At 46.3% G+C, this 22,950-nt stretch overlaps 1 protein-coding gene across 1 annotated transcript in view; it reads right to left on the bottom strand.

The window, feature by feature from the left end:
• The window catches only part of LOC122945379 (contactin-associated protein-like 5), a 346,160-nt gene that overhangs the window by 241,464 nt on the left and 81,746 nt on the right, over positions 1-22,950 (bottom strand). The window contains 4 exon segments of the mRNA XM_044304451.1: positions 11,029-11,130; positions 17,937-18,088; positions 18,178-18,294; positions 18,475-18,573. Coding sequence (XP_044160386.1) covers positions 11,029-11,130; positions 17,937-18,088; positions 18,178-18,294; positions 18,475-18,573 — 470 coding nt within the window.

The raw sequence follows: 22,950 nt of genomic DNA, 5'->3' as shown, positions 1-22,950 counted from the left end.
CCACCGGCAGGAGCAGCACGGACAGCAAATAGTATAACAGAGCCAACCGCAGGAGCAGCACGGACAGCAAATAGTATAACGTGCCAACCGGCAGGAGCAGCACGGACAGCAAATAGTATAACAGTGCCAACCTGCAGGAGCAGCACGGACAGCAAACAGTATAACAGTGCCAACCGTCAGGAGCAGCACGGACAGCAACAGTATAACATGCCAACAGTCAGGAGCAGCACGGACAGCAAACAGTATAACAGTGCCACCGCAGGACAGCACGGACAGCAAACAGTATAACAGTGCCAACCGGCAGCAGCACGGACAGCAATAGTATAACAGAGCCCAGAGCAGAGCACGGACAGCAAATAGTATAACAGTGCCAACCGGCAGGAGCAGCACGGACGCAATAGTATAACAGTGCCAACCTGCAGGAGCAGCACGGACAGCAAACAGTATACAGTGCCAACCGGCAGGAGCAGCACGGACAGCAAACAGTATAACAGTGCCAACCTGCAGGAGCAGCACGGACAGCAAACAGTATAACAGTGCCAACCGGCAGGAGCAGCACGGACAGCAAACAGTATAACAGTGCCAACCTGCATGGACGCTAGCACGGACAGCAAACAGTATAACAGTGCCAACGGCAGGAGCAGCACGGACAGCAAAACAGTATAACAGTGCCAACCGGCAGGAGCAGCACGGACAGCAAATAGTATAACAGTGCCAACCGGCAGGAGCAGCACGGACAGCAATACAGTATAACAGTGCCAAACCGGCAGGAAGCATGCACGGACAGCAAAATAGTAACCATGCCAACCGGCAGGTAGCAGCACGGACCAGCAAACAGTATAACAGTGCCAACCGGCAGGAGCAGCACGGACAGCAAATCAGTAAACAGTGCCAACCGGCAGGAAGCAGCACGGACAGCAAACAGTATAACAGTGCCAACCGGCAGGAGCAGCACGGACAGCAAACAGTATAACAGTGCCAACCGGCAGGAGCAGCACGGACAGCAAACATTATAACAGTTGCAACCGGCAGGAGCAGCACGGACAGCAAACAGTATAACAGTGCCAACCGGCAGGAGCAGCACGGACAGCAAACAGTATAACAGTGCCAACCGGCAGGAGCAGCACGGACAGCAAATAGTATAACAGTGCCAACCGGCAGGAGCAGCACGGACAGCAAATAGTATAACAGTGCCAACCGGCAGGTGCAGCACGGACAGCAGCTAATCTGCAGAGCGACCGGCAGGAGCAGCACGGACAGCAAATAGTATAACAGTGCCAACCGGCAGGTGCAGCACGGACAGCAAATAGTATAACAGTGCCAACCGTCAGGAGCAGCACGCAGCACAATAGTATAACAGTGCCAACCGGCAGGAGCAGCACGGACAGCAATAGTATAACAGTGCCAACCGGCAGGTGCAGCACGGACAGCAAACAGTATAAACAGTGCCAACCGGCAGGAGCAGCACGGACAGCAAACAGTATAACAGTGCCAACCGGCAGGAGCAGCACGGACAGCAAATAGTATAACAGTGCCAACCGGCAGGAGCAGCACGGACAGCAAACAGTATAACAGTGCCAACCGGCAGGAGCAGCACGGACAGCAAATAATATAACAGTGCCAACCGGCAGGAGCAGCACGGACAGCAGCTAATCTGCAGAGTGACCGCCGGGTGCAGCACGGAGAGTAAATAATATAAAACAGTGCCAACCGGCAGGTGCAGCACGGACAGCAGCTAATCTGCAGAGCGACCGCCGGGTGCAGCATGGAGAGCAAATAATATAACAGTGCCAACCGGCAGGTGCAGCACGGACAGCAAATAGTATAACAGTGCCAACCGGCAGGTGCAGCACGGACAGCAAATAGTATAACAGTGCCAACCGGCAGGTGCAGCACGGACAGCAAATAGTATAACAGTGCCAACCGGCAGGTGCAGCACGGACAGCAAATAGTATAACAGTGCCAACCGGCAGGTGCAGCACGGACAGCAAATAGCATAATAGTGCCAACCGGCAGGTGCAGCACGGACAGCAAATAATACAACAGTGCCAACCGGCAGGTGCAGCACGGACAGCAGCTAATCTGCAGAGCGACCGCCGGGTGCAGCACGGACAGCAAATAGTATAACAGTGCCAACCGGCAGGTGCAGCACGGACAGCAGCTAATCTGCAGAGCGACCGCCGGGTGCAGCACAGACAGCAGCTAATCTGCAGAGCGACCGCCGGGTGCAGCACGGACAGCAGCTAATCTGCAGAGCGACCGCCGGGTGCAGCACGGACAGCAGCTAATCTGCAGACAGCCTATCACACACCTTATATACCCACCCAGCGATATTTGTGCAGACAGCCTATCACACCTTATATACCACCGAGGGATATGTGTACAGACAGCCTATCACACCTTATATACCCACCCAGGGATATGTGTACAGACAGCCTATCACACCTTATATACCAGCTGAGGGATATACATACAAACATCCAATCACACCTTATATACCCACCGAGGCATGTGTGCAAACAGCCTATCACACACCTTATATACCCACCGAGGGATATGTGTGCAGACAGCCTATCACACCTTATATATCCACCGAGGGATATGTGTGCAGACAGCCTATCACACCTTATATACCCACCGAGGGATATGTGTGCAGACAGCCCATCACATCTTATATACCCACCGAGGGATATGTGTGCAGACAGCCTATCACACCTTATATATCCACCGAGGGATATGTGTGCAGACAGCCTATCACACCTTATATACCCACCGAGGGATATGTGTGCAGGCAGCCTATCACACACCTTATATATCCACCGAGGGATATGTGTGCAGACAGCCTATCACACCTTATATACCCACCGAGGGATATGTGTGCAGACAGCCTATCACACATCTTATATACCCACGAGGGATATGATTGCAGACAGCCCATCACACCTTATACACCCACCGAGGGATATGTGTGCAGACAGCCTATCACACCTTATATACCCACCGAGGGATATGTGTGCAGACAGCCTATCACACCTTATATACCCACCGAGGGATATGTGTGCAGACAGCCCATCACACCTTATATACCCACCGAGGGATATGTGTGCAGACAGCCCATCTGTCACGGCTGAGGATGCGGGATAATCCTCAGCCGTGCGATGCCCGGTGTTGTAAAGGCTACTCGGCCATGAGAACAGGATAGGGAGCAGGTCACCTCCTACAGCGTCCCTACCCTGACCCTAACTTCTAACCTGCATGGGCCGACCTTAAAGGTAGAAGGACCCATGCGCAGGAACCTCGGAGCCCTGTCTTACCCTCCGCAGATCCCTGAGCTAGGAGCTGGGTAAGACGACCTACTCCTCCTAGGCACGGAGGAGCAGGAGTCTCAACGGCCAAGCTGTTGGGAAAAGGGGAACTCATAAACAGCTATACGGGAATGGCAGGCGAACAAGAAGTTCCACCAACCTGCCACAGCCTTGCTGACTGGATCCCTAAGAAGACTGGAATCCAGAACCATATGCTGCACCAAATACACAGGAAGGTCCCAACAGAATATAACATAAACACACAGGCAGACGTAAACATAAACTAGACCTGAACTTAGACCTGTGACCACAGTGGTGGCTCTCACTGGCAGATAGCAACACAGGCGGCTGCTCCAGCTAGCAAGGCTGAAGCAACCTACTGAGCCATGCAAAAGGCCCAGGCTATATAGGCCAAGAAGCCACACCCAACGGAAGGACACACCCAGTGACATCACACACACTGGGAAGGGAGTTAACCCTTCCAACACCACAGAAGGGAAACTCACAAACATACAGGGGAAGTGTCCAACAAACATCACACACTGTGGCTGTTGCCGCTGGCAACGACATGGATGGCAACCCTGTCCAGGGAGTCAGCCCGAAGGCCGGGACAGTGCCACCACATGTACACAATACCGCCAAACGTTGCCACGGACAACCACAGTGAGGGGAAAGGTGTCAGTGCACACCACACATACTACCCGAGTGCACACAGACAAACGACAGTGCATAAATACACACGCACCTAACAGAAAGGTTGTTAGGTGCAACCGCATGCAACTGCAGCAAGCTGCCTAGCCACGCTCAGGCTGCTGCTGCACATACACATGAAACTACTGGTTGCCCGCGGCAACCACAAGTTAGGCCACACGCCAGCGGCCCTCACCTGTGGTTTAAACCCACACGAAACCGCAGGCAACCGCATGCGGTTAGAGAGTCACGGTCATAGCCATGGCCGTGACACTATCACACCTTATATACGCACCGATGGATGTGTGTGTAGACAGCCCTCACACCCCTGATATACCCAGCGAGGGATATGTGTGCAGAAAGCCTATCACACCCTTTATATACCCACCGAGGGATATGTGTGTAGACAGCTTATCACACCCCTGATATACCCACCGAGGTAAGTGTGTGCAGACAGCCTATCACACCTTATATACCCACTGAGAGATATGTGTGCAAACAACCTATCACAGCCCTTATATACTCACCAAGGCATATGTGTGCAGACAGCCTATCACACCTTATATTCCCACTGAGGGATAGGTGTGCAGACAGCCTACCACACACGTTATATACCCACCGAGGGATATGTGTGGAGACAGCCTATCACACCTTATATACCCACTGAGAGATATGTGTGCAGACAGCCTATCACACCCCTTATATACCCAGCGAGGGATATGTGTGCAGACAGCCTATCACACCCCTTATATACCCAGCGAGAGATATGTGTGCAGACAGCCTATCACACCCCTTATATATCACTGAGAGATGTGTGTGCAGACAGACTATCACACCTTATATACCCACCGAGGGATATGTGTAGAGACAGCCTATCACACACCTTATATACCCACCGAGGAATATGTGTGCAGACAGCCTATCACACCTTATATACCCACCGAGGGATATGTGTGCAGACAGCCTATCACACCTTATATACCCACCGAGGGATATGTGTGCAGACAGCCTATCACACCTTATATACCCACCGAGGGATATGTGTGCAGACAGCCTATCACACCTTATATACCCACCGAGGAATATGTGTGCAGACAGCCTATCACACCTTATATACCCACTGAGGAATATGTGTGCAGACAGCCTATCACACCTTATATACCCACCGAGGGATATGTGTGCAGACAGCCTATCACACCTTATATACCTACCAAGGGATATGTGTGCAGACAGCCTATCACACCTTATATACCCACCGAGGAATATGTGTGCAGACAGCCTATCACACCTTATATACCCACCGAGGGATATGTGTGCAGACAGCCTATCACACCTTATATACCCACCGAGGAATATGTGTGCAGACAGCCTATCACACCTTATATACCCACTGAGGAATATGTGTGCAGACAGCCTATCACACCTTATATACCTACTGAGGGATATGTGTGCAGACAGCCTATCACACCCCTTATATATCTACCGAGGAGTATGTGTGCAGACAGCCTATCACACCTTATATACTCACAGAGGGATATGTGTGCAGACAGCCTATCACACCTTATATACCCACTGAGAGATATGTGTGCAGACAGCCTATCACACCTTATATACCCACTGAGAGATATGTGTGCAGACAGCCTATCACACCTTATATACCCACCGAGGGATATGTGTGCAGACAGCCCATCACACCTTATATACTCACCGAGGGATATGTGTGCAGACAGCCTATCACACCTTATATACCCATCGAGGGATATGTGTGCAGACAGCCTATCACACCCCTTATATACTCACCGAGGGATATGTGTGCAGACAGCCTATCACACCTTATATACCCACTGAGAGATATGTGTGCAGACAGCCTATCACACCTTATATACTCACCGAGGGATATGTGTGCAGACAGCCTATCACACCTTATATACCCACTGAGAGATATGTGTGCAGACAGCCTATCACACCTTATATACCCACTGAGAGATATGTGTGCAGACAGCCTATCACACATCTTATATACCCACCGAGGGATATGTGTGCATACAGCCCATCACAGCCCTTATATAATCACTGAGGGATATGTGTGCAGACAGCTTATATACCAGCTGAGGGATATACATACAGACATCCGATCGCACCCCGTATATATACCCACCGAGGCATATGTGTGCAGACAGCCTATCACACCTTATATACCCACTGAGAGATATGTGTGCAGACAGCCTATCACACACCTTATATACCCACCGAGGGATATGTGTGCAGACAGCCTATCACACAACTTATATACCCACCGAGGGATATGTGTGCAGACAGCCTATAACACCTTATATACTCACCGAGGGATATGTGTGCAGACAGCCTATCACACCTTATATACCCACTGAGAGATATTTGTGCAGACAGCCTATCACACATCTTATATACCCACTAAGAGATATGTGTGCAGACAGCCTATCACACATATTATATACCCACCGAGGGATATGTGTGCATACAGCCCATCACAGCCCTTATATAATCACTGAGGGATATGTGTGCAGACAGCTTATATACCAGCTGAGGGATATACATACAGACATCCGATCGCACCCCGTATATATATATACCCACCGAGGCATAAGTGTGCAAACAGCCTATCACACACCTTATATACCCACCGAGGCATATGTGTGCAGACAGCCTATCACACAACTTATATACCCACCGAGGGATATGTGTGCAGACAGCCTATCACACAACTTATATACCCACCGAGGGATATGTGTGCAGACAGCCGATCACACCTTATATACCCACTGAGAGATATGTGTGCAGACAGCCTATCACACCCCTGATATACCCAAGGGATATGTGTGCAGACAGCCTATATACCAGCTGAGAGATATACATACAGACATCCGATCGCACCCCATATATATATATATATATACCCACCGAGGCATAAGTGTGCAAACAGCCTATCACATACCTTATATACCCACCAAGGGATATTTGCGCAGACAGCCTATCACACATCTTATATACGCACCGATGGATGTGTGTGCAGACAGCCTATCACACCCCTGATATACCCACCGAGGGATATGTGTGCAGACAGTCTATCACACCCCTGATATACCCACCGAGGTATATGCGTGTACAGTTGTGGCCAAAGGTTTTGAGAATGACACAAATCTTAGTCTTCACAGAGTTTGCTGCTAAACTGCTGTTAGATCTCTGTCTCAGTTGTTTCTGTGATGTAGTGAAATATAATTACTCGCACTTCATACGTTTCAGAGGCTTTTATCGACAATTACATGACATTTATGCAGAGTCAGTATTTGCAGTGTTGGCCCTTCTTTTTCAGGACCTCTGCAATCCGACTGCGCATGCTCTCAATCACCTTCTGGGCCAATCCCTGACTGACAACCCATTCCTTCATCATCACTTCTTGGAGTTTGTCAGAATTAGTGGGTTTTTGTTTGTCCACCCACCTCGAGGATTGACCACAAGTTCTCAATGGGGTTAAGATCTGGGGAGTTTCCAGACCATGGACCCAAAATGTCAACGTTTTGGTCCCCGAGCCACTTAGTTATCACTTTTGCCTTATGGCGCGGTGCTCCATCGTGCTGGAAAATGCATCGTTCTTCACCAAACTGTTGTTGGATTGTTGGAAGAAGTTGCCGTTGGAGGGTGTTTTGGTGCCATTCTTTATTCATGGCTGTGTTTTGGGGCAGAATTGTGAGTGAGCCCACTCCCTTGGATGAGAAGCAACCCCACACATGAATGGTCTCAGGATGCCTTACTGTTGGCATGACACAGGACTGATGGTGGCGCTCACCTTTTCTTCTCCGGACAAGCCTTTTTCCTGATGCCCCAAACAATCGGAAAGAGGCTTCATCGGAGAATATGACTTTGCCCCAGTCCTCAGCCGTCCATTCACCATATTTTCAGCAGAAGATCAGTCTGTCCCTGATGTTTATTTTGGAGAGAAGTGGCTTCTTTGCTGCCCTTCTTGACACCAGGCCATCTTCCACAAGTCTTGGCCTCACTGTGCGTGCAGATGCGCTCACACCTGCCTGCTGCCATTCCTGAGCAAGCGCTGCACTGGTGGCACTCCGATCCCGCAGCTGAATCCTCTTTAGGAGACCATCCTGGCGCTGGACTTTCTTGGACGCCCTGAAGCCTTCTTAACAAGAATTGAACCTCTTTCCTTGAAGTTCTTGATGATCCTATAAATTGTTGATGGAGGTGCAATCTTAGTAGCCACAATATCCTTGCCTGTGAAGCCATTTTTATGCAACGCAATGATGGCGGCACGCGTTTCTTTGCAGGTCACCATGGTTAACAATGGAAGAACAATGATTTCAAGCATCACCCTCCTTTTAACAGGTCAAGTCTGCCATTTTACCCCAATCAGCCTGACATAATGACCTCCAGCCTTGTGCTCGTCAACATTCTCACCTGAGTTACCAAGACGATTACTGAAATGATCTCAGCAGGTCCTTTACTGACAGCAATGAAATGCAGTGGAAAGTTTTTGGGGATTAAGTTAATTTTCATGGCACAGAAGGACGATGCAATTCATCTGATCCCTCTTCATAACATTCTGGAGTAGATGCAAACTGCTATTATAAAAACTTAAGCAGCAACTTTTTCAATTTCCAATATTTATGTAATTCTCAAAACTTTTGGCCACGACTGTAGACGGCCTATCACACCCCTGATATACCCACCGAGGGATGTGTGTGCAGACAGCCTATCACACCCCTGATATACCCTCCGAGGGATGTGTGTGCAGACAGCCTATCACACCCCTTATATACCCACCGAGGGATATGTGTGCAGACAGCCTATCACACCTTATATACTCACCGAGGGATATGCGTGTAGACAACCTATCACACCCCTTATATACCCACCGAGGGATATGTGTGCAGACAACCTATCACACATCTTACATACCCACCGAGGGATATGTGTGCAGACAGCCTATGGCACACCTTATGTACCCACCGAGGGATATGTGTGCAGACAACCTATCACACATCTTACATACCCACCGAGGGATATGTGTGCAGACAGCCTATGGCACACCTTATGTACCCACCGAGGGATGTGTGTGCAGACAGCCTATCACACCCCTTATATACCCACAGAGGGATATGTGTGCAGACAACCTATCACAGCCCTTATATACTCACCGAGGGATATGTGTGCAGACAGCTTATATATCAGCTGAGGGATATACATACAGACATCCGATCGCACCCCGTATATATACCCACCAAGGCAAATGTGTGCAGAAAGCCTATCACACAACTTATATACCCACCAAGGCATATGTGTGCAGACAGCCTATCACACATCTTATATACCCACCGAGGGATATGTGTGCAGACAGCCTATCACACGTTATATACCCACCGAGGGATATGTGTGCAAACAACCTATCACAGCCCTTATATACTCACCGAGGCATATGTGTGCAGACAGCCTATCACACGTTATATACCGACCGAGGGATATGTGTGCAAACAACCTATCACAGCCCCTATATACTCACCAAGGGATATGTGTGCAGACAGCCTATCACACCTTATATACCCACCGAGGGATATGTGTGCAGACAGCCTATCACACCTTATATACCTACCGAGGGATATGTGTGTAGACAGCCTATCACACCTTATACACCCTAGGGATAGGTGTGCAGACAGCCTATCACACACCTTATACACCCGAGGGATATGTGTGCAGACAGCCTATCACACCTTATATACCCACCGAGGGATATGTGTGCAGACAGCCTATCACACTCCTTATATACCCACCGAGGGATATGTGTGCAGACAGCCTATCACACCTTATATACCCACCGAGGGATATGTGTGCAAACAACCTATCACAGCCCTTATATACTCACCGAGGCATATGTGTGCAGACAGCCTATCACACGTTATATACCGACCGAGGGATATGTGTGCAAACAACCTATCACAGCCCCTATATACTCACCAAGGGATATGTGTGCAGATAACCTATCACACCTTATATACCCACCGAGGGATATGTGTGCAGACAGCCTATCACACCTTATATACCTACCGAGGGATATGTGTGTAGACAGCCTATCACACCTTATACACCCTAGGGATAGGTGTGCAGACAGCCTATCACACACCTTATACACCCGAGGGATATGTGTGCAGACAGCCTATCACACCTTATATACCCACCGAGGGATATGTGTGCAGACAGCCTATCACACTCCTTATATACCCACCGAGGGATATGTGTGCAGACAGCTTATCACACCTTATATACCCACCGAGGGATATGTGTGCAGACAGCCTATCACACCTTATATACCCACCGAGGGATATGTGTGCAGACAGCCTATCACACACCTTATATACCCACCGAGGGATGTGTGTGCAGACAGCCTATCACACCTTATATACCCACCGAGGGATATGTGTGCAGATAGCCTATCACACCTTATATACCCACTGAGGGACATGACACACCTTATATACCCACCGAGGGACATGACACACCTTATATACCCACCGAGGGATATGTGTGCAGATAGCCTATCACACCTTATATACCCACCGAGGGATATGTGTGCAGACAGCCTATCACACCTTATATACCCACCGAGGGATATGTGTGCAGGCAGCCTATCACACCTTATATACCCACCGAGGGATATGTGTGCAGATAGCCTATCACACCTTATATACCCACCGAGGGATATGTGTGCAGACAGCCTATCACACCTTATATACCCACCGAGGGATATGTGTGCAGACAGCCTATCACTATTCACAGCATGAAAATATATAATTTGTAGGAAATATACCTGTATATCACTGAATAATTAATCTTACTAAAACTTAACTTTTATATCGATATATTTTAAAATAAGTCCCACAATGAGAATTAGATAACTACATATAAACGATAGATTTGTGTATTATAAGCAGACCTGGAGTATGTATATTTTCAATTACTCTTTTGGACTATATAGTCACCTACTCACGGTTTGATGAGGATTAGGAGATGTATCCAACCAAAAGAGACAAACGAATTTTCGTAGGAGGGTCCAACAGGGTTCCAGAAGGAGCTCTTCAGGACAGATATACTGAAGGAAAATTATATAAAAAATCACTAGCTCCTCTTTGGTAAAAAGGCATGGATTCTGGGAGATATATGTCCCTAGGCAGCTATTAATATCCCTGCCTAAAAGCAGAGAGGTCTCCCGCCTAAGGCTACTTTCACACTAGCGTTCGTCGGTCCGCTCGTGAGCTCCGTTTGAAGGGGCTCACGAGCGGACCCGAACGCTTCCGTCCAGCCCTGATGCAGTCTGAATGGATGCGGATCCGCTCAGACTGCATCAGTCTGGCGGCGTTCAGCCTCCGCTCCGCTCGCCTCCGCACGGACAGGCGGACAGCTGAACGCTGCTTGCAGCGTTCGGGTGTCCGCCTGGCCGTGCGGAGGCGTGCGGATCCGTCCAGACTTTCAATGTAAAGTCAATGGGGGACGGATCCGCTTGAAGATTGAGCCATATTGTGGCATCTTCAAACGGATCCGTCCCCATTGACTTACATTGAAAGTCTGGACGGATCCGCACGCCTCCGCACGGCCAGGCGGACACCCAAACGCTGCAAGCAGCGTTCAGCTGTCCGCCTGTCCGTGCGGAGGCGAGCGGAGCGGAGGCTGAACGCCGCCAGACTGATGCAGTCTGAGCGGATCCGCATCCATTCAGACTGCATCAGGGCTGGACGGAAGCGTTCGGGTCCGCTCGTGAGCCCCTTCAAACGGAGCTCACGAGCGGACCGACGAACGCTAGTGTGAAAGGAGCCTTAATGCGGGAGAATCACCCCCTAGAGGAGCGACCCCACTTATCGGTGGCTGACCCTGTTGTTCTGTCCCTATAGAAAAAAACCCCGAAAAATCTGCTAATTACACAAAAAATTATTAATTGGATGTTGATTTAAAAAATAGATGTCGATCCCATCGCATTTAGGCGGGAGACCTCTCCGCTTTTAGGCAGGGTTATTAATAGCTGCCTAGGGACATATATCTCCCAGAATCCATGCCTTTTTACCAAAGAGGAGCTAGTGATTTTTTATATAATTTTCCTTCAGTATATCTGTCCTGAAGAGCTCCTTCTGGAACCCTGTTGGACCCTCCTACGAAAATTCGTTTGTCTCTTTTGGTTGGATACATCTCCTAATCCTCATCAAACCGTGAGTAGGTGACTATATAGTCCAAAAGAGTAATTGAAAATATACATACTCCAGGTCTGCTTATAATACACAAATCTATCGTTTATATGTAGTTATCTAATTCTCATTGTGGGACTTATTTTAAAATATATCGATATAAAAGTTAAGTTTTAGTAGGATTAATTATTCAGTGATATGCAGATAGCCTATCACACCTTATATACCCACCGAGGGATATGTGTGCAGACAGCCTATCACACACCTTATACACCCACCGAGGGATATGTGTGCAGACAGCCTATCACACACCTTATATACCCACCGAGGGATATGTGTGCAGATAGCCTATCACACCTTATATACCCACCAAGGGACATGTGTGCAGACAGCCTATCACACCTTATATACCCACCGAGGGATATGTGTGCAGACAGCCTATCACACCTTATATACCCACGAGGGATATGTGTGCAGACAGCCTATTACACCTTATATACCCACCCAGGGATATGTGTGCAGACAGCCTATCAGACCTTATATACTCACCGAGGGATATGTGTGCAGATAGCCTATCACACCTTATATACCCACCGAGGGATATGTGTGCAGATAGCCTATCACACCTTATATACCCACCAAGGGACATGTGTGCAGACAGCCTATCACACCTTATATACCCACCGAGGGATATGTGTGCAGACAGCCTATCACACCTTATATACCCACGAGGGATATGTGTGCAGACAGCCTATTACAGCCCTTATATATCCACCGAGGGATATGTGTGCAGACAGCCTATCACACCTTATATACCCACGAGGGATATGTGTGCAGACAGCCTATTACAGCCCTTATATATCCACCGAGGGATATGTGTGCAGACAGCCTATCACCCCTTATATACCCACCGAGGGATATGTGTGCAGACAGCCTATCACACCTTATATACCCACCGAGGGATATGTGTGCAGACAGCCTATCACACCTTATATACCCACCGAGGGATATGTGTGCAGACAGCCTATCACACCTTATATACCCACCGAGGGATATGTGTGCAGACAGCCTATCACACCTTATATACCCACGAGGGATATGTGTGCAGACAGCCTATCACACCTTATATACCCACCGAGGGATATGTGTGCAGACAGCCTATCACACCTTATATACCCACGAGGGATATGTGTGCAGACAGCCTATCACACCTTATATACCCACCGAGGAATATGTGTGCAGACAGCCTATTACAGCCCTTATATATCCACCGAGGGATATGTGTGCAGACAGCCTATCACCCCTTATATACCCACCGAGGGATATGTGTGCAGACAGCCTATCACACCTTATATACCCACCGAGGGATATGTGTGCAGATAGCCTATCACACCTTATATACCCACCAAGGGACATGTGTGCAGACAGCCTATCACACCTTATATACCCACGAGGGATATGTGTGCAGACAGCCTATCACAGCCCTTATATATCCACCGAGGGATATGTGTGCAGACAGCCTATCACCCCTTATATACCCACCGAGGGATATGTGTGCAGACAGCCTATCACACTTTATATACCCACCGAGGGATATGTGTGCAGACAGCCTATCACACCTTATATACCCACCGAGGGATATGTGTGCAGACAGCCTATCACACCTTATATACCCACCGAGGGATATGTGTGCAGATAGCCTATCACACCTTATATACCCACGAGGGATATGTGTGCAGACAGCCTATCACAGCCCTTATATATCCACCGAGGGATATGTGTGCAGACAGCCTATCACCCCTTATATACCCACCGAGGGATATGTGTGCAGACAGCCTATCACACTTTATATACCCACCGAGGGATATGTGTGCAGACAGCCTATCACACCTTATATACCCACCGAGGGATATGTGTGCAGACAGCCTATCACACCTTATATACCCACCGAGGGATATGTGTGCAGATAGCCTATCACACCTTATATACCCACGAGGGATATGTGTGCAGACAGCCTATCACAGCCCTTATATATCCACCGAGGGATATGTGTGCAGACAGCCTATCACCCCTTATATACCCACCGAGGGATATGTGTGCAGACAGCCTATCACACTTTATATACCCACCGAGGGATATGTGTGCAGATAGCCTATCACACCTTATATACCCACTGTGGGATATGTGTGCAGACAGCCTATCACAGCCCTTATATATCCACCGAGGGATATGTGTGCAGACAGCCTATCACACCTTATATACCCACCGAGGGATATGTGTGCAGACAGCCTATCACACCTTATATACCCACCGAGGGACATGACACACCTTATATACCCACCGAGGGACATGACACACCTTATATACCCACCGAGGGATATGTGTGCAGACAGCCTATCACACCTTATATACCCACCGAGGGACATGACACACCTTATATACCCACCGAGGGACATGACACACCTTATATACCCACCGAGGGATATGTGTGCAGATAGCCTATCACACCTTATATACCCACCGAGGGATATGTGTGCAGACAGCCTATCACACCTTATATACCCACCGAGGGATATGTGTGCAGATAGCCTATCACACCTTATATACCCACCAAGGGACATGACACACCTTATATACACATCGAGACAGCTCAGCACCAGTTATTTTCTTCATGAACTACGTGCTTCCAAGGTGGAAAGTAGGAAGGGTCAGAATAATGGGACTCGATCGTGTATGAAGTTGTGTAGTTGCCTAATGTATTTTATTATAACATTTTTCACATCAATTCAAGATCTCTGCTTGCCGTCATGTTGACTTCCAGTAGATAAGGCTGAGTTCACATCAGCGTTCAACTTTTCTATTCAGTTATGTGCAGAAACGGAAAGGACGGATTCTGTACATAACTAAGCCGAACGGAGCCTACGGACCACATAGCCTATAATGGGGTCCGTTAGGTTTCCGCTCAGAGGAAGATTTTTGAATCGGACACAAAAGTCTTGCATGTGCTACTTTTGTCTCCACTCCAAAATCATCTTCTGAGCGGACCCCATTATAGTCTATTGGGTCCATAGGCTCCGTTCGGCTCAGCTATGTGCCGAATCCGTCCTTTCCGTTCTCCTGCTCCTAAACGGAGCCTATCCCTGAACTCAGCCTCAGAACCTGTCCTGGTCTTGTGATGAACACACAAATGCAGAGCTTATTACCGTTATTAGAGCTATGGTCAGGACAGGTGCTCACACACTGGATGTAAACAGAAAGTTCTCCTGCTCCTAAACGGAGCCTATCCCTGAACTCAGCTTCAGAACCTGTCCTGGTCTTGTGATGAACACACAAATGCAGAGCTTATTACCGTTATTAGAGCTATGGTCAGGACAGGTGCTCACACACTGGATGTAAACAGAAAGTTCTCCTGCTCCTAAACGGAGCCTATCCCTGAACTCAGCCTCAGAACCTGTCCTGGTCTTGTGATGAACACACAAATGCAGAGCTTATTACAGTTATTAGAGCTATGGTCAGGACAGATGCTCACACACTGGATGTAAACAGAAAGTTCTCCTGCTCCTAAACTGAGCCTATCCCTGAACTCAGCCTTAGAACCTGTCCTGGTCTTGTGATGAACACACAAATGCAGAGCTTATTACAGTGATTAGAGCTATGGTCAGGACAGATGCTCACACACTGGATGTAAACAGAAAGTTCTCCTGCTCCTAAACGGAGCCTATCCCTGAACTCAGCCTCAGAACCTGTCCTGGTCTTGTGATGAACACACAAATGCAGAGCTTATTACAGTGATTAGAGCTATGGTCAGGACAGGTGCTCACACACTGGATGTAAACAGAAAGTTCTCCTGCTCCTAAACGGAGCCTATCCCTGAACTCAGCTTCAGAACCTGTCCTGGTCTTGTGATGAACACACAAATGCAGAGCTTATTACCGTTATTAGAGCTATGGTCAGGACAGGTGCTCACACACTGGATGTAAACAGAAAGTTCTCCTGCTCCTAAACGGAGCCTATCCCTGAACTCAGCCTCAGAACCTGTCCTGGTCTTGTGATGAACACACAAATGCAGAGCTTATTATAGTGATTAGAGCTATGGTCAGGACAGATGCTCACACACTGGATGTAAACAGAAAGTTCTCCTGCTCCTAAACTGAGCCTATCCCTGAACTCAGCCTTAGAACCTGTCCTGGTCTTGTGATGAACACACAAATGCAGAGCTTATTACCGTTATTAGAGCTATGGTCAGGACAGATGCTCACACACTGGATGTAAACAGAAAGTTCTCCTGCTCCTAAACGGAGCCTATCCCTGAACTCAGCCTCAGAACCTGTCCTGGTCTTGTGATGAACACACAAATGCAGAGCTTATTACAGTGATTAGAGCTATGATCAGGACAGGTGCTCACACACTGGATGTAAACAGAAAGTTCTCCTGCTCCTAAACGGAGCCTATCCCTGAACTCAGCCTCAGAACCTGTCCTGGTCTTGTGATCAACACACAAATGCAGAGCTTATTACAGTGATTAGAGCTATGGTCAGGACAGGTGCTCACACACTGGATGTAAACAGAAAGTTCTCCAGCTCCTAAACGGAGCCTATCCCTGAACTCAGCCTTAGAACCTGTCCTGGTCTTGTGATGAACACACAAATGCAGAGCTTATTACAGGGATTAGAGCTATGGTCAGGACAGGTGCTCACACACTGGATGTAAACAGAAAGTTCTCCTGCTCCTAAACGGAGCCTATCCCTGAACTCAGCCTTAGAACCTGTCCTGGTCTTGTGATGAACACACAAATGCAGAGCTTATTACAGTGATTAGAGCTATGGTCAGGACAGATGCTCACACACTGGATGTAAACAGAAAGTTCTCCTGCTCCTAAACTGAGCCTATCCCTGAACTCAGCCTTAGAACCTGTCCTGGTCTTGTGATGAACACACAAATGCAGAGCTTATTACAGTGATTAGAGCTATGGTCAGGACAGATGCTCACACACTGGATGTAAACAGAAAGTTCTCCTGCTCCTAAACGGAGCCTATCCCTGAACTCAGCCTCAGAACCTGTCCTGGTCTTGTGATGAACACACAAATGCAGAGCTTATTACAGTGATTAGAGCTATGGTCAGGACAGATGCTCACACACTGGATGTAAACAGAAAGTTCTCCTGCTCCTAAACGGAGCCTATCCCTGAACTCAGCCTCAGAACCTGTCCTGGTCTTGTGATGAACACACAAATGCAGAGCTTATTACAGTGATTAGAGCTATGGTCAGGACAGATGCTCACACACTGGATGTAAACAGAAAGTTCTCCTGCTCCTAAACGGAGCCTATCCCTGAACTCAGCCTTAGAACCTGTCCTGGTCTTGTGATGAACACACAAATGCAGAGCTTATTACAGTGATTAGAGCTATGGTCAGGACAGATGCTCACACACTGGATGTAAACAAAAAGTATTCCTATTTACTGACAGCTAGCAAAGTTCCTGAAAACATTTAGGAACAGATTCAGTAACTATTCAGTATGTAAGGAATAACCTGCAGTCACGGACATGGGGCTCCCCCGTCTTCCTGTTAGAGATGTTCTGCAGCAGCTAGGATTAAATGGTGAGCCGTACCGTAAATGATAAAAGTGTCAGAAACTCTGCAATCGCAGATGCCTTGTAATATACTGACGCCATCAGCAAACAATGATAGAGATATGCCTCCAGCAAGCAGGGGGCGCTCACCCGAATGTACTGGAAGGCTTCCACTGGCGAGGATCCAGCTGCACTGTTCAGAGCGTTTGGCTTCCTTGTGATGAGCAGCAGTTTGTTTCTGATGGCCACCACCACCCGCAGCTCGTGACTGTGATGAGTATTGATGGCGTACAGGTGGCATCCTGTGTGGAGAAGACAATCAGAAGAGAAGGGCCCAGTGCCATCACATTGTCATCCCTATTCCATGGAGGGCGTTCTTTCTATCACTTACCTTTTGTTTTCTCAAGTTTATTTTCTCTGCACTCGTACTTGTTCCTTGGAGCCTGGTTGTCTTCCAGATCTTTCCTGATGGCGCTCAACCAGAAGACATAGAGCCGGGCGTCTTTCCCTAGGGAACATTACACCAGTGGACTGGCCAGCAGATATCTAGAGGGTGCCGGGGAGTCACAGACGTGACGTGTTGTGCCTCTTGCTCTGTCATTGTGTCTCACACGAGTGCAGCACCTCGTGAACTGCACCCGAAACTGATGAGATTCCTCCCTCCACCCCGGCTATAAGGCCCACCTACCTTTATCAGCTCGAGTGATCAGGAGATCCAAGGGCTCCAACACGTGCATCTGTCTGATCTGCAGCGATCGATCAAATATTGGGATTGCCGGCTGTCCATCTGCAGAACAGAGACCAATTACCCACAATGCTAATGGCTGCCATGTCACAGTGTTCAGGTGGTAGGACTGTATGAGGCTCGAGGACAGTGTCAGGGACTATTACATCTGGCGGCCTCCTCTCGGACCAGGCGCACATACCAGGCGGTGGTCGATGACAATGAGATTGTCCGAGAGGTCTCCTCCTGCCGTGAATAGCTCCCCAGCCACAAATCATCCTGACAGGGAGGAAGATCTTGATGGAGGCGATGCTCAGGGAACATTCAGCCATAACATTACTACTAGCTGCGGCATCATTAGCGGCAGATCCACCAGCTACATGGTGCGGCCTCTCTGAATCCCACTAGTATTCCAGCAAATCCCATAGATGACAGGTAAGTAACTGGCTGAGTGACAGGAAACAGAGGGTGGTCATTACTGGTACACACTCAGATTGGGTCACTGTCACTAGTGGGGTACCTCAGGGGTCAGTACTGGAGGGGTCACTGTCACTAGTGGGGTACCTCAGGGGTCAGTACTGGAGGGGTCACTGTCACTAGTGGGGTACCTCAGGGGTCAGTACTGGAGGGGTCACTGTCACTAGTGGGGTACCTCAGGGGTCAGTACTGGAGGGGTCACTGTCTCTAGTGGAGTACCTCAGGGGTCAGTACTGGAGGGGTCACTGTCTCTAGTGGGGTACCTCAGGGGTGAGTACTGGAGGGGTCACTGTCACTAGTGGGGTACCTCAGGGGTCAGTACTGGAGGGGTCACTGTCACTAGTGGGGTACCACAGGGGTCAGTACTGGAGGGGTCACTGTCACTAGTGGGGTACCTCAGGGGTCAGTATTGGGCCCTATTCTCTTCAATATATTTATTAATGATCTTGTAGAAGGCTTGTACAGTAAAGTATCAATGTTTGCAGATGACACTAAACTGTGTAAAGTAATTGATACTACAGAGGACAGTATACTGTATATATACTACAGAGGACAGTATACTGTATATACACTACAGAGGACAGTATACTGTATATATACTACAGAGGACAGTATACTGTATATACACTACAGAGGGCAGTATACTGTATATATACTACAGAGGACAGTATACTATATATATACTACAGAGGACAGTATACTGTATATACACTACAGAGGACAGTATACTGTATATATACTACAGAGGACAGTATACTGTATATACACTACAGAGGGCAGTATACTGTATATATACTACAGAGGACAGTATACTATATATATACTACAGAGGACAGTATACTGTATATATACACTACAGAGGACAGTATACTGTATATATACTACAGAGGACAGTATACTATATATATACACTAGAGGACAGTATACTGTGTATATACTACAGAGGACAGTATACTGTATATACTACAGAGGACAGTATACTGTATATAAACTACAGAGGACAGTATACTGTATATATACTACAGAGGACAGTATACTATATATATACTACAGAGGACAGTATACTATATATATACTAGAGGACAGTATACTGTGTATATACTACAGAGAACAGTATACTGTATATATATATACTACAGAGGACAGTATACTATATATATACTACAGAGGACAGTATACTGTATATATACTACAGAGAACAGTATACTGTATATATATACTACAGAGGACAGTATACTATATATATACTACAGAGGACAGTATACTGTATATATATACTACAAAGGACAGTATACTGTATGTATATATATATATATATATATATACTACAGAGGACAGTATACTGTGTATATACTACAGAGGACAGTATACTGTATATATATACTACAGAGGAAAGTATACTGTATATACACTACAGGGGACAGTATACTGTATATATACTACAGAGGACAGTATACTATATATATACTACAGAGGACAGTATACTGTATATATACACTACAGAGGACAGTATACTGTATATATACTACAGAGGACAGTATACTATATATATACTAGAGGACAGTATACTGTGTATATACTACAGAGGACAGTATACTGTATATACTACAGAGGACAGTATACTGTATATAAACTACAGAGGACAGTATACTGTATATATACTACAGAGGACAGTATACTATATATATATACTACAGAGGACAGTATACTGTATATATACACTACAGAGGACAGTATACTGTATATATACTACAGAGGACAGTATACTATATATATACTAGAGGACAGTATACTGTGTATATACTACAGAGAACAGTATACTGTATATATATACTACAGAGGACAGCATACTGTATATATACACTACAGAGGACAGTATACTGTATATATACTACAGAGAACAGTATACTGTATATATATACTACAGAGGACAGTATACTATATATATACTACAGAGGACAGTATACTGTATATATATACTACAAAGGACAGTATACTGTATGTATATATATATATATATATATATATATACTACAGAAAACAGTATACTGTGTATATACTACAGAGGACAGTATACTGTATACATACACTACAGAGGACAGTATACTGTATATATATACTACAAAGGACAATATACTGTATATATATATATATATATATATACTACAGAGGACAGTATACTGTATATATACTACAGAGCACAGTATACTGTATATACTACAGGGGACAGTATACTGTATATATATATATATATACACACACACACACTACAGTGGACAGTATACTGTATATATATATATACACACACACACTACAGTGGACAGTATACTGTATATATATTCTACAGAGGACAGTATACTGTATATATATATATATATATATATATACACACACACACACACTACAGTGGACAGTATACTGTATATATATTCTACAGAGGACAGCATACCGTGTATATATATATATATATATATATATATACACACACTACAGAGGACAGTATACTGTATATAATACAAAGGACAGTATACTGTATATACTACAGAGGACACTATACTATATATATATATACACTACAGAGGACAGTATACTGTATATATATTACAGAGGACAGTATACTGTATATATACTACAGAGGACAGTATACTGTGTATATATACTACAGAGGACAGTATACTGTATATATACTACAGAGGACAGTATACTGTATATATACTACAGAGGAAAGTATACTGTATATATATATACTACGGAGGACAGTATACTGTATATACATACTAGAGGACAGTATACTGTATATACACTACAGAGGACAGTATACTGTATATACTACAGAGGACAGTATACTGTATATATACTACAGAGGACAGTATACGATATATATATATATATATATACACACACACACTACAGAGGACAGTATACTGTATATATATATATATATACACACACACACTACAGTGGACAGTATACTGTATATATATTCTACAGAGGACAGTATACTGTATATATATATATACACACACACACACACTACAGTGGACAGTATACTGTATATATATTCTACAGAGGACAGTATACTGTATATATTCTACAAAGGACAGCATACCGTGTGTATATATATATATATATATATATATATATACACACACACACTACAGAGGACAGTATACTGTATATAATACAAAGTACAGTATACTGTATATACTACAGAGGACACTATACTATATATATATATATATATACACTACAGAGGACAGTATACTGTATATATATTACAGAGGACAGTATACTGTATATATACTGAACGCAGGGAGAAGAGAGACACGGCGGCACTGCCTCCACTTAAGTAACTTTAAGGTATCCAAATCAGCGTGCTTGCGGTATAAAATATCCGATCGGTGGTGCTCTGCAGAAGTAGCCAACAAGTGGAAATGCACAAGAGAGAGAGAAGAAAGCAACAAAGTTGCGGCACTCACCAGGATACAAAAATCTTCTTTATTGAAACTTCCTTGGAAGTAGATACATCAGGGGTCCAGGGGCGGACACAGTGTTTGCAGCGGCGACGGCCGTTTCGCGCGTAGGAATGCGCTTCCTCAGGCCGCTCTGGAGCGGCCTGAGGAAGCGCATTCCTACGCGCGAAACGGCCGTCGCCGCTGCAAACACTGTGTCCGCCCCTGGACCCCTGATGTATCTACTTCCAAGGAAGTTTCAATAAAGAAGATTTTTTGTATCCTGGTGAGTGCCGCAACTTTGTTGCTTTCTTCTCTCTCTCTTGTGCACTGTATATATACTACAGAGGACAGTATACTGTATATACATACTAGAGGACAGTATACTGTATATACTACAAAGGACAGCATACTGTATATATACTACAGAGGACAGTATACTGTATATAATACAAAGGACAGTATACTGTATATACTACAGAGGACACTATACTATATATATACTACAGAG

Source organism: Bufo gargarizans, chromosome 8 (genome assembly GCF_014858855.1).
Source record: "Bufo gargarizans isolate SCDJY-AF-19 chromosome 8, ASM1485885v1, whole genome shotgun sequence".
Taxonomy (NCBI): Eukaryota; Metazoa; Chordata; class Amphibia; order Anura; family Bufonidae; genus Bufo; species Bufo gargarizans.
Note: the sequence above shows the minus strand (reverse complement) of the source record. Positions and strands in the feature narration are given on the sequence as shown.